The sequence below is a fragment of the Myotis myotis genome, unplaced genomic scaffold (genome assembly GCF_014108235.1).
Source record: "Myotis myotis isolate mMyoMyo1 unplaced genomic scaffold, mMyoMyo1.p scaffold_m19_p_16, whole genome shotgun sequence".
In the NCBI taxonomy this organism is placed as follows: domain Eukaryota; kingdom Metazoa; phylum Chordata; class Mammalia; order Chiroptera; family Vespertilionidae; genus Myotis; species Myotis myotis.
Window position 1 is genome coordinate 19,917,770 of NW_023416320.1, and position 13,739 is coordinate 19,931,508.

The window sequence follows — 13,739 nt, forward strand, 5'->3', positions numbered from 1 at the left end:
GTTATTTCCATTTGAACTGAATATTATCAAGAGCTATGGGATATATAACCCTAAGGCATACCTTTCCACCAGGTTTTGAATGGTATGCCATTTGCAGAAACTTGTATAATGAGGAAATGAGAATGCAATAGTTTTTGCCTGCTGCAATCAGAGGCGTACTGAATGGGATTTTGTATCATATAATGTTGCATGCTATAGCCAGACCTTTGGTAGACCATGGAGCTAAGAAGGCTACGGCCGTGTGTTTATGATCTTTGCAGCACTCCTTATAGCTCTACTAACTTTGTTTTATTGCCATGGAGTTTCCCTTTAATCCACAAAAGTGTTGCACAACGGTGCTTAAGTCACAAACGGAATGTGCTTAAGTCACAAACTGAATGTGCTTAAGTCACAAACTGAATCTGCTTAAGTCACAAACTGAATCTGAAAAGAAGCCATTCTAAATTTCTAACCTCTCTAGAAGAGTCTATTCCAAGGTCATGAGTGATTTTCTATAAGTTACGCCCTCATATAGTAAAATGAATAATTTTACACTTGACAATTACTTTAAAGGATATTTTATGTTTAAATAGTTCAAATACTATGATAAAATAGTGTTTTCAGACATTTGTTATATCTTATTTTTTATAATTTTACATTTGATAGTGGCATACATTATTATTGCTGAAATGATCAATGTATGCTAATCAGTTGGTATTATAGCAAGCATTGTCACTAAGCAAAATTCAGGCTAGATGAAGTTTTATTTGATGAATATATACCATTTGATGCTAGTAACATATGGTAAGAATGGAAAAGATTGCCAATAAAAATAGAAACCTGGCATTGGAAAGATATTTCAATAATCATTCAGAATAATCCCTATAAACTTCATGAATCCTTTATTGCCAATAATCAATTACTTACACCTATGTAAAAATCTTTTCAAAGAAAGAAACTTATTACCTATAAGCAGTCATTTATTTTTTGGGTAAAGTGTTACTTACTTTAAATGTCTACTTATCTTGAACCAAATTTTTCCTTTTATGATTTACTAGAGGCCCGGTGCACAAAAATTTGTGCACTGGGGGGGGGGGGGAGGTCCCTCAGCCCGGCCTGTGCCCTCTCGCAGTCTGGGGACCCTCGGGAGATAACGACCTGCTGGCTTAGGCCTGCTCCCGGGTGGCAGAGGGCAGGCCCAATCCCTAGGTGCAGCCCCTGGTCAGGCTCAGAGCAAGGCCAATTGGGGAGCTGGGGCGCCGCCTCCTGTCATGCACAGAGCAGGGAGATTGGGAGATTGTGATGCCACCCTCAGTCCCGCTTAGGGTAGGGTCGATTGGGGGGTTGGGGCACCACTCCCTGTCACACTCAAGGCAGGGTCGATGGGGAGGTTGCGGTGCCACTCCCTGTCACACACAGAGCGAGGCCCATCAGGGGGTTGGGGAGCTTCCCCCTGTCACGCACACAGCAGGGCCCATCAGGGGGGTTGGGGCTCCGTACCCTTTCACGCACAGAGCAGGGCCAATCAGGGGGGTTGGGGCACTGTCCCCATCACACACAGAGCAGGGCTCATCAGGGGATGGGGCACCGCCCTCTATCACCCACAGAGCAGGGCCGATCAGGGGGTTGGGGCTCCGCCACTCTCACACTCAGGGCAGGGCCGATGGGGAGGTTATGGCTCTACCCTGTCACACACAGAGCAGGGTCCATGGGGGTGGGGGTGGGATTTGGGGAGCTCCCCCCTATCAGGCACAGAGCAGGGCTGATCAGGAGGTTGGGGTGCCTTCCCCTGTCACACACAGAGCTGCAGGGCGATCAGGGGGTTTGGGTGCTGCCCCCTGTCATGCTGATCCCAGTGCTGGGAGGCATATTACCCTTTTACTATATAGGGTAGAGGCCTGGTGCATGGGTGGGGCCAGCTGGTTTGCCCTGAAGGGTGTCCTGGATCAGGGTGGGGGTCCCCACTGGGGTGCCTGGCCAGCCTGGGTGAAGGGATGATGGCTGTTTGCAGCTGGTCACACACCCTTCAGGATGGGGGTCCCTACTGGGGTGCCTGGCCAGTCTGGGTGAGGGGCTGAGGGCTGTTTTCAGGCTGGGGGTGACTGAAGCTCCCAACTCCTCCTTTTTTTTCTTTTTTTTTTTTTTATTCTGGGCCAGCTTTAGCTTGAGGCTTGGCTCCAGCTCTTAGGCCTCGGCTGAAAGTAGGTTTCTGGCCTTTGCTTACAATGTTGCAATCCTGCTGGCTGAAGTCCGGTGGTATTTGTTACAGAGTTTCTTAAACTGCCGGCTCAGAGGCCTGTAGCCACAGGCGGGGAACATTGGAGTCCTCCGTCACTGAAGCAAGCAAGCCTCATGTTAGTTGCAAGCTGCCTGGCTGCCAGCCGCCATCTTGGCTGGCAGTTTATTTGCATATCGCCCTGATTAGCCAATGAAAAGGGTAGCGGTCGTACGCCAATTACCATGTTTCTCTTTTATTAGTGTAGATAACTATTAGAGGCCCAGTGCACAAAATTCATGCATGGGGGGAGGGAGGGGGTTCCCTCAGCTCAGGTTGCACCCAATCCAATCAGGGAACCCTCGGGAGATGTCCAACCACCGGTTTAGGCCCCTAACTGCCTCTGCCTGCCTGCATGCCCCCAACTACCCTTCCCTGCTAGCTTGATCACTCCTAACTGCCTCTGCGTACCTGATCACCCCTAACTGCCCTCCCCTGCCAGCCTGCAGGCCTGATCTTGCCCCCCAATTGCCCATTTAGTTCTGATTGGTCAGTTACTATGCCAGTCAGCATCAAAAGCTCTACCTCCTAGGCAGCCATTGGCTCCTTACATTCACCCAGATTTGGTTCTGATTGGTCAGTTTCTATGCCAGTCAGCATTTCTGGGCCTATCAACAGGGCCTGATCATAAAGGCAGGACTGATCAGCATCCTCGGTGGAGGCCTGGAGAGAAATGGAGGCATGGCTGTTGTCCAGGCTGGGAGAGAAAGTGAGGCAAGTTCTGTTCAATGGCTGCCACAGAGGCTAAAGATCAGACCCTGCCTCTCTCTCTGCAGGACTCTCTCTGGGTCTGATTCGCAGCCTCCTAGGCAGTCAGTGCTGGGTCAGGGTGCCACAGCAACCCAGCACTGACTTCCGGTCTGGTCAAGCCTTCGGTCGTAATCAGTCATTACAACCCTGACTCTTTATTATTGATTACCCTTAGTTTTTCCATCTATTCAAACATATAATTCCTCCTGTATTATAAATATAATATCTGAAATTCTCTCTGATCCTAAGTGTTATATATTTTCTGATTAAGATGACCATGAAATAGCTTCAATATGTATATATAGTAAGTAGTACCAGAACAATAGAGCCTTGACTAATTCATTTCTCATCAACAGTGAGATAAAGGATTGAATATTTGAAAGAATATTGTTAAAGATAACAGTAATAAAATATGCTTATAGTATTCAGGGCAATTGATCTATCTCAATATATTTAAGTGACACCCAATAATTATTAAGATAATTAACACTGATATATGTTGATATTGGCTCTCACATGAAATCAAATAATATACTCATAAAAGAAAATGCAATGGCCCAGTGATCTTCTGGAAAGGTCAAAATGTTCTACCAATAACATAAAAGCTGACTACTTTTGGTAAATTTCATGATTTAATCAAAGATAACTTGACAGGAAATATTAGGTAAAAGAATCAAGAAATCATAATTTCTTCTGGTCTCTACAAATATTGTATTCCTACAGAGCATTTACCTTGGAAGCCAACTTTAAAAACTAACGAAGTCTGATCTGGCCGGGTAGCTCAGTTGGTTGGAATGTTGTCCTGTGCACTGGTTGTGGGTTTGAATTCTGATCAGGGAACATATTTAGGTTGCAGGTTGGATCCCTGGTCCTGGCACATGTATAGGAGGCAACTAATAGATGTTTCTCTCTCTCTCCCTCTCCCTCTCTCTCTCTCTCCCTCTTTTTCTCTCCCTCCCTCCGTTCCACACTCTCTAAAAAATTAAGAAAAACATATCCTAGGGTAAGAATTAAAAAAGAAAAACTGACAAAGTTTAAGGAAAACAAGCATAATAGGAAATTTTATTTATAAAGTAAAATATGAACTCATGGATCACATTATTTATATATGATAATAAAATCACAGAAATAAAAACTTAAGATCACTGGGACATAGCATTTTCTTTTCTGAGTATTCAACTAGAACTTAAGATAAACTCATGGATGCTATACATATTAAGTTATCTATGAGAGCTCTAGATTATGAATCACACAATTAACCTTTTAAAGTTGATGCCTACTCAGCAAGTTATCCATATCCTTGCTGCCACTATCAAGGACAAATTCATGAACTAATTTTAACATTGGTCTAATCCTCAATAATATAAATTCTGAATAATTTAAATAATAAATTAAAGATAGAGGGCAATGCCACAATACCCAGCAGGACAATATTAAAAAGTTCATTAAATATTCAAAAGCACAAGGAAAATTGTGAGAGATGTAAAACTCAGAAACAGTAAATCTTATACCTGAGCTTACCCAATAATTTAGTAGTAGAAATAGCACATGTATACATGATAATGCTTTCTACTCGTAAAAATATTTTAAAGGTTCTTTATTTGTGACATTTATGAATACATGTTGAGAAACTTTATCTCATTACAGCATGTTCTCAGTTGTACAGGGTAGAGTGACACCAACTGAAAGAATGTAATAAAACTATAAACTATGGTTATAATAATGTAGGCCAGTTTTTATTACATGGAAAAGTCTAGGAAGGTAATTTATAGCTATAATGTCTCCAGAAACAGAAAAATGTCAAATTTTTAATCATCTAATAATTAATCATATTTTTTATCAAGAGATGGTTTAAAAAACAATAATATGTAACTCCAAGTGTACATTCTAATTTGATATATTTATATACTACATAGTAATCTCCCTAAAAGTCCAGTTACCATCTATTACCATACAGTTGGCCCCCTTTACATATTTGTTTTTGATTCACAGTAGGTAATCCTTGGATATGGAGGGCTGACTACATGTACTGATCCTATGACATTTTATATAGAGGACTTGAGTATTCATGCATTTTGTTATCCTCAATAGATTTTGGAATCAATTCCCTATTGATACTAAAGGACACCTATGTTTTGGGGGAGTCAAAGTTATGCACAGACTTTCAACTGTACTAGGGGTCAATTTTCCTAATTCCTGAGTTGTTCAAGGGTCAACTATGTAAGTAAAAGGTAACGTACTTTAGAAAAAAAAAGTTATCCCAGGATGACTTTCAGTTATGTCTAGTATGTAATTTTTATTATAGCAGACAAATGTAGTTCTATCATCAAGAAGATCATGAAAAATGTTATGTAATAACAAGAATTATCTGTAAGATGAGATCAAGTGGACTATTCTATACAAGCACTGGTTCATTAGTGTTTAATATCATAAGGTATATAGAGAAGAGTACATTATAGTCTCCGTGTGATCAGAATTCATGAATATTTTATTAACCAGTGTAAATATATCCCCCAGGACAAAGTATGATGTGTTTGTTGAATGAATGAAAACTAGACCTTATTTTTAGCATGTAGTATATATCCAGGCTTCTGCAAAATTACTTTTTCCTAGGCAAGATATGGGGTGGGTGTGTGTGTGTGTGTGTGTGTGTGTGTGAGTGTGTGTGTATAGGTATTATAGATATGTGAATTCAAGAACACTCAAACTTCAATCAAGAAGACCTGTGAAGATTTTTAACGAGGCAAGGATGGAATTTAAAAGCATGGAAGCAAAATCTTAACCCAGCAGATTATAACTTGTCCAGTTTACACAGTGAAGGAAAGACATCAACTCAATGGAACAGTCCACCAGCCCACAGACTTGATCGTTCTCACTCCTTTGGCAAGTATGTCACTCTGGAATGGCCAAATGTGGTTATGGTAGCTTAGGAATGTTAAAACCAATAACTGCCTTTTTCTGTTCTAATTCTGTGATCACTGAGCAAGCTTCTAATTATAACATGTCTTGCCATAAATATCTACACTCAGGGAGAGACTATGTTGTTATGGTGACATGTTTTCTGGTGCAGAAAACAAATAAATAACATTTATTCATTCACTTAAAAAGCATGAGGTACATCATATGCTCTGGACACAGTCCTAAGATTTTTAAATTAAATTGATATGGTATCTGCCTTCACTGAGATTATAGTATTTAAGGAATATAAGCACTGAACAAGGAATTTAAACTCTAATGGATATTAAAACATGTAGACAATGTTGTGGAAGTGCAGCAGGACGATTTTACCTACTTTAAACACTCAGAGAAGACAAAAGAGAGGAAGTAATTTTTAAAATGTAATTAGAAGAGGGAATAAACATTAGGTAAAAAAATGGAGAAGGAGGGGCAGAACATTCAGGAAAATTAAATAGCATTTGCAAAGGACTTATTAATTGTGTCCTATTTTAAGAAACTGAAGGGATGCCATTATTACTGGAACATGGGAAGGAAGGGTGGGAGTAAAGATGAGAACATGGTGAATAGCTAAATGAGCACTCTATTTTCTGTGAGTTTGCATAATGTTACCCTGCTCTAACAAGGCAGATTCAGTTCTGTCAAAATCCATGATCTCATTCCAAAAAGTGTCTTCATAGCACTCAATGATTCCTAGTAACCTAATCCTGTCATGCTCCTTCAATCATTCCCTCAAGAAACAGAATAATTTCAAAAGGTGAAATCCATGAACTTTCAGAATTTATCATTACAAGTGGTTATGTGGAGGATAAACTGTTCTTGTGGAAGAGAACAGTTAAAGAAGAGTTAAAAAAGATAAAATATATATATTAACAATAGATAATATGACAAAGGTAAATTAAGTACAAAGACATTATTGGAAGCATATGTGCCTGGGTGTATATATAATTTATTACATTAATATTAAGAATATATGTAAAGAATTTATATAATTTATCTGAAGATTCAGCAAAATTTTTCTACAAATATAATGGTTTTACTTATGCTCATTAAGATATAAGCAACAAACTTGAAAAGTTAAGTATTTGTTTTTTAAATATGACCTCATCTAGTCTTTCCTTGAGTGATATTATACTTTACTTCCTGAGTAAATTAAAAGTATAACTTGAATTTTCTTTTTAACTGAATTTTCAGTGTTAATCAGTATGTGTTTAGTATGTTCATGAACTCCAATTTAATTGAAAAAGATTGCTTAATTATAAAACAACTAGAGGCCTGGTGCACAAAAATTTGTGCACTCGGGGGGAAGGGGGGTCCCTCAGCCTGGCCTGTGCCCTCTCGAAGTCTGGGACCCCTCGGGAGATAACGCCCTGCTGGCTTAGGCCTACTCCCGGGTGGCAGAAGGAAGGCCCAATCCCTAGGTGCAGCCCCTTGGTCGGGCTCAGAGCAGGGCCAATTGGGGAGTTGGGGCGCCGCCCCCGTCATACACAGAGCAGGGCGGATTGGGAGGTTGCGATGCCACCCTCAGTCACGCTCAGGGTAGGGCCGATTGGGGGGTTGGGGCACCGCCCCCTGTCACACTCAAGGCAGGGTCAATGGGGAGGTTGCGGCGCCACCCCCTGTGACGCACAAAGCAGGGCCCATCAGGGGGGTTGGGGCTCCTTACCCTGTCATGCACAGAGCAGGGCCCATCAGGGGGTTGGGGAGCTCCCCCCTGTCATGCACAGTGCAGGGCCCATCAGGGGGTTGGGGAGCTCCCCCCTGTCATGCACAGAGCAGGGCCCATCAGGGGGTTGGAGAGCTCCCCCCTGTCATGCACAGAGCAGGGCCCATGAGGGGGTTGGAGAGCTCCCCCCTGTCATGCACAGAGCAGGGCCCATCAGGGGGTTGAGGAGCTCCCCTCTGTCATTCACAGAGCAGGGCCAATAGGGGAGTTGGGGCACTGCCCCCTGTCACACACAGAGCAGGGCGGATCAGGGGGTTGTGGCACCGCCCTCTATCACCCACAGAGCAGGGCCGATCAGGGGGTTGGGGCGCTGCCACTGTCACACTCAGGGCAGGGCCGATGGGGAGGTTATGGCTCTACCCTGTCACACACAGAGCCACAGGGCGATCAGGGGGTTTGGGCGCTGCCCCCTGTCACACTGATCCCGGTGCTGGGAGGCATATTACCCTTTTACTATATAGGATAGAGGCCTGGTGCATGGGTGGGGCTAGCTGGTTTGCCCTGAAGGGTGTCCTGGATCAGGGTGGGGGTCCCCACTGGGGTGCCTGGCCAGCCTGGGTGAGGGGATGATGGCTGTTTGCAGCTGGTCACACACCCTTCAGGGTGGGGGTCCCTACTGGGGTGCCTGGCCAGCCTGGGTGAGGGATGATGGCTGTTTGCAGCTGGTCACACACCCTTCAGGGTGGGGGTCCCCACTGGGGTGCCTGGCCAGTCTGGGTGAGGGGCTGAGGGTTGAAGCTCCCAACTGCTCCTTTTTTACTTTTTTTTTTTTTTTATTCTGGGCCAGCTTTAGCTCTGGCTCCAGCTCTGAGGCCTCCGCTGCTGAAAGTAGGTATCTGGTTTGTTTAGGTTCTATAATTGAAACTCTGTATCATCTCCAGCTCTGAAATCCCGGCCGGCTGAAAGCTGGTTTCTGGGGTTTTGTTTAGCGTCTATATTTGTTACTATGTTTCAAACTGCAGGCTCAGAGGCCGGCAAGGTAGGCGGGGAACAGCAAGGCAGGCGGGGAACGTTGCAGTCCTCCGTCACTGAAGCAAGCAAGCCTCATGTTCAGTTTAAGCTGCCTGGCTGCAGGCTGCCATCTTGGCTGGCAGTTAATTTGCATATTGCCCTGATTAGCCAATGGGAAGGTTAGCGGTCGTACGCCAATTACCATGTTTCTCTTTTATTAGATAGGATAGAATTTATAAAAATCCTTTCCCAATCACAAATCCTTTAAAACCCCTGGTTTAAAACTATTATTTCCTAAGAAACTATACAACACATCCACACCATAAGAAAAAAATGAAACGTTAGAAAAATCATTGTTATTTTTCTGATAATTTACAACATGGTGAGAAAACAGACAGGTTTGTACTTTACTTACTAGTACATAAACCACATACCTTGGGATCATATGTCAAAAGGTGATGAATTTCTCTTCAAAACCTGGTGCAAATGTTTCAGGCTGATTTCAACAGATTTCAATTGTCAACAATTACCCCACAAGAATGGAATTAAGTATTAAATTTCAACCCAGCTGAACATATATCTTTTTTAACATATTTTTTTATTGATTTCAGAGAGGAAGGGAGAGGGAGAGAGAGATAGAAACATCAATGATGAGAGAGAATCATTGATTGGCTGCCTCCTGCATGCCCCCTACTGGGGATTGAGCCCGCAACCTAAGTATGAGCCCTTGACTGGAATCAAACCCGGGATCGCTCAGTCCACAGCCTGATGCTCTACCACTGAGCCAAATCAGCTAGGGCCTGAGCATATATCTTAATATTGAACATTAAACAGGTATTTTCCTTAATAACTCCCTAAGGCACATTGTTGGTGTTCTACTATCCTTCTCAGCTATTCCCACTCTCTCTCACTACATAATTTTCACTCAAGCTGGCCCTTTCTTTATCCTCTGCAATTGTATTGCTGTTTTTGTTTTGTTTTATTTTTGTCGTAGTATTCCTGGAACAATTTATTAATGTTTTTTCGTACTCTCAGTCAATCCCTGACATGCCAAAAAGGTGTTTTTAATTTTTTTTTATTTATTTTACTTTCCAACCATTCAAGCTTAACTAAATGAAGACAATAGTTCTTTTAGAAAAATTCTGAAGTAATTTCCCCAAAAGTTTGGAATGATAGCATGAACTATATACTCTCGCTCATAAAGTTAACGATATATTGAAGACTAACAATATTTTCTATGAACCAAAACAAATAGGTAATTATCTTGTTGAATATAGAGATGAAAAAATCCTGAACATATTTTACTTCATGAAAGATAATAAACATTAATTTTTAAATATCCATTACTTTAAAATATAGGAAATACTGAATTATTAAAATTGTCCTGTTGTATGTGGTATATTGCAAACACAGCCAAAGTCTCCATGCTTTCCTTTACCCAGCCATTGAAATTTGACTGCAGCTTCTCCCAAGAGTCTATCATCTGCTTTCTCTTGAACTGAAAAGTTCATATCAATTTTAAAAGTCATTCTTTCCACTGCCCCATGCTTACTCCAGAAAATAAAACAGCCTGACTCTTATGTTATTGATGCTCAGACTTAGTCCCTTTCTAGTCCTGTCTTCTCATTCCATCCTGCCTCTATCTAGCCATGATTACTGATGTCTACTGGTTCAATTACCATCTATGTGTACTATATACCAGTTATGCTTCTATTCAGAACTCCTGAATCATACAGACAGATATAAAAGATTATTCAAACTAAATATATCTAAAAAAATTCAATATTCATAGCATCCCTACTGCAAACTTGACCTTCATTCAACATTTTCCAATACGTCTTTAACAATCTGTATGTTAGAAAATTATGTTTTATTTTAGCACTATCTTTTCTTTTATCACTCCTCAGCCCATTACAGAGTCCTTTTCGTTATACCTCCTAAATATCTCTCAACTCATTCTTTTTTTTTTTTTTTATCTCCATCAATACCATCATAATCCAAGCTACCACGATTTGTTTTGGGATTTCAGCAATCACCTCTCAAGTGGTCTTCCCACAGCTAATTGAGCCACCCTGAAAATCAATCTTTGCACATAAGAATAACCATTTGAAAATTCAGAATTTAGACCTCTTCATGCAATTGTTTTTTATAAAAACACTTTAATAAATTCCCATTGTTCTTATCAAATCCTCTACATGGCTTAAAAGGCCCTTCCTAGTTTAGTGTTTATATATTTTTTTTCTTCACTAATCTTATCATTCTTTACTTAATTACTGATTCATAATCTACTTTACCCTTTAGTAATAAATGTGTTCAATTTTTTAAAATGGCATAAAGGAACATTTTCTTTTAAAATTATGATCTGAAAACTGCAGTTTTCTGAACATGTCTTGAGTTTCTAAAGAAGGAAACCATACTTACTCAGAATATATTGTTTAAATTTTGCTTTCAGATAAAAGGGTATATAAGATTTAACTACAAAAATCAAGCCAAATTTCTTCCAGGACTATTCTATTAATTTGAAAGGAAACATCAAGTATGGACTGGCATACTAAATAACACAACTGTAGATTACATTAGAAATGTGATATCCTTACTCAAGTTTTGATTAAATCACATTACTTTCCATGAATAGAGTGATAAGGAAATACTGACGGGAAGCTCTGTCTTTCAAAATACTACCAATCTATTTGCTCTATCAGTGCCCTGACTTTCTAAAATATCCCTTATCTCTGACAGCTGCCACTTATAATTTTCCTGTTAATTATAAATTTCTTTCAAAAATGTAAAGGCCCACATATAACTATACTTTGATCCCCAATTTGTCTTAGGCAACAATATCAATGCTAGGTTAATAAAAAATATCTACTTACCATATTGTAGGTGGCTCAGAACCTTCTATTTCTAAGTAATCATACTTTTCTTCCATTTGGAAATCGGTAAATATGAGTGAAATCGTGTCCCCAGGCTCCGCTACAATGGTCCAAGTGCAATCGGCATTGTTATGGTATTCATTGGGAAAACTAGGGCTTGATATAATACCACTGGATCCTCTCATGGTTCCTCCACATGCATCTTCAGCTGTTAAGAGCAAGAATGAAATGTTCAGATATAAGAGAGAAATGCAACTCTTACAACATTTTCAAATAAAATAACAGACCAAATGTTGTGATACCAAGTGTATATACCTAATAGAGATAAAATAAAATGAGAAATCCATGAAAAATATTTAAGAACATATATAAACTACATCTTGACAATTTTCTAGCCATTATTTGAAATAGCAATACAAGTAATTAAAATCTAAACTCCAATTGCTCTCAGGATATCAAAACCAGGATTTTCTTTTCATTGATTAGCTGATGAAGTGAGCAAAATAAAAGAAACATCACCCTTAAAGTCTGTAATGAGAAATCTTTAATCACTTTGTGCATGTTTATGGTAAGGCTGAGCTTTATTTTTTGTTTTTATGTAGTAAAAAACAAAATGAAGAAACAATTTGAGAGAGAATATAATAGAGTTTTGTTAATGACATGATTCAAATACTATTGAAAATACGTGTGTAATTGCAATTTAAATAAAAATATATCATATGTCTAGAAACTTTAATTAGAGAGAAATAATATATCAACTAATATATCATTGGTAATATATTTCCTACTAGAGGCCCAGTGTATAAAAATTCGTGCACTTGTTGGGTGGGGGTCCCTCACTGGCCTGTGCCCTCTCACAATCAAGGAGCCCTCGGGGGATGTCCAACTGATGGCGTAGGCCCGCTCCCTACCACCGCTGCTGTGCTCTCCCAGGCGTAAGCCTGGCTTCTGGCTGAGTGGCGTGCCCCCTGTGGAGGGCACTGACCACCACGGGGCAGCTCCTGCATGGAGCATCTGCCCCCGGTGGTCAGTGCACGTCATAGCGACTGGTCAACTGGTTGACCATCTGCCCCATGGTGGTCAGTGTACGTCATAGCAAGCAGTTGAGCGGCCTTAGGATATCATTAGCATATTACACTTTGATTGGTTGAATGGCCGACCGGATGACCAGACCCTTAGCATATTAACCTTTTATTAGATATGACTAGTGACTTAGTGCACAGATTCGTGCACATTGAAAGAAATTAATTAGAAAGTGGCCGGTGGGGCAGGACTGGGCAAGACAGACTGGAAACGCCCTGGAGCCAACCTTCCTCAGTCCCTCCCCAGCCAGCTGCACCTGGGGTGGTGCCGTGGCTTGAAGGGCAGCTGTGGAGTGAGGGGGGAGGGTCCCTTTGGCAAGTGGGGTCCCTCAGCCTGGCCTGCAGAGATTGGGCTGAAACAGGCTCTCCGACATCCCCCGAGGAGTCCCGGTGTGTGAGAGGACACTCTGCAAAGTTGCTATCGTACAGGGTGTGGAACAGATGCAAGTATGCAGTAAACCAGATGCGGGGCCGACAGTGCCCCAGCAACAACATAACCCACAGCCAGCCAAAGGTGGAATCGCGCAGCCCCATGAGGAATTGGGCTCGCCCCTCTCTGGTTTCGGGGTGTGTCACCCGAGAACTGCTGCTGCCAAGTCACTGCAGCTTGGCAGCTCCTGCGTTGAGCATCTGCCCCCTGGTGGTCAGTGCACATCATAGCTACCAGTCGGACAGACAATTAGCATATTAGCCTTTTATATATAGCGATTATTCCACCAATCTGCACTAATAAAAGACAAACATGCAAATTGACCGCACCTTTGCTATGCCTTAAGCCACGCCCACCAGCCAATTAGAGCGACTATATGCAAATTAACCCAACCGAGATGGCGGCCTGCAGCCACAAAGCTGGAGCAAGCAGTAGGCTTGGTTGCAACAATGATGGAGGGAGCCAAGCTTCCCGCTTGCCGCAGCAGGCTCTGAGCTCCACTCAAAGCAACAAAGTTTCAATTATAGAAGCTAAATAAACCCCAGATACCTGCTTTCAGCTGGCTGTGGCCACGGAGCTGGAGCGAGCAGGAGGTTTCCCTCCTGCCCGCCCTGGCCAGCTCTGAGCTCCTCTCAAGGCTACAAAGTTTAGAAGGTAAACTTTGTAAATAAATAAATAAATCCCAGAATTAAAAAAAAAGAAAAAGTAAAAAAGAAGA

General features: G+C 41.5%; 1 protein-coding gene across 3 annotated transcripts in view; it reads right to left on the reverse strand.

The window, feature by feature from the left end:
• CSMD3 (CUB and Sushi multiple domains 3) overlaps positions 1–13,739 on the reverse strand; it is an 872,847-nt gene that overhangs the window by 626,197 nt on the left and 232,911 nt on the right. For all 3 annotated transcript variants that reach the window (XM_036338167.1, XM_036338166.1, XM_036338165.1), the window contains exon 5: positions 11,510–11,717. In XM_036338167.1, coding sequence (XP_036194060.1) covers positions 11,510–11,717 — 208 coding nt within the window. The remainder of the gene's footprint in view (positions 1–11,509; positions 11,718–13,739) is intronic.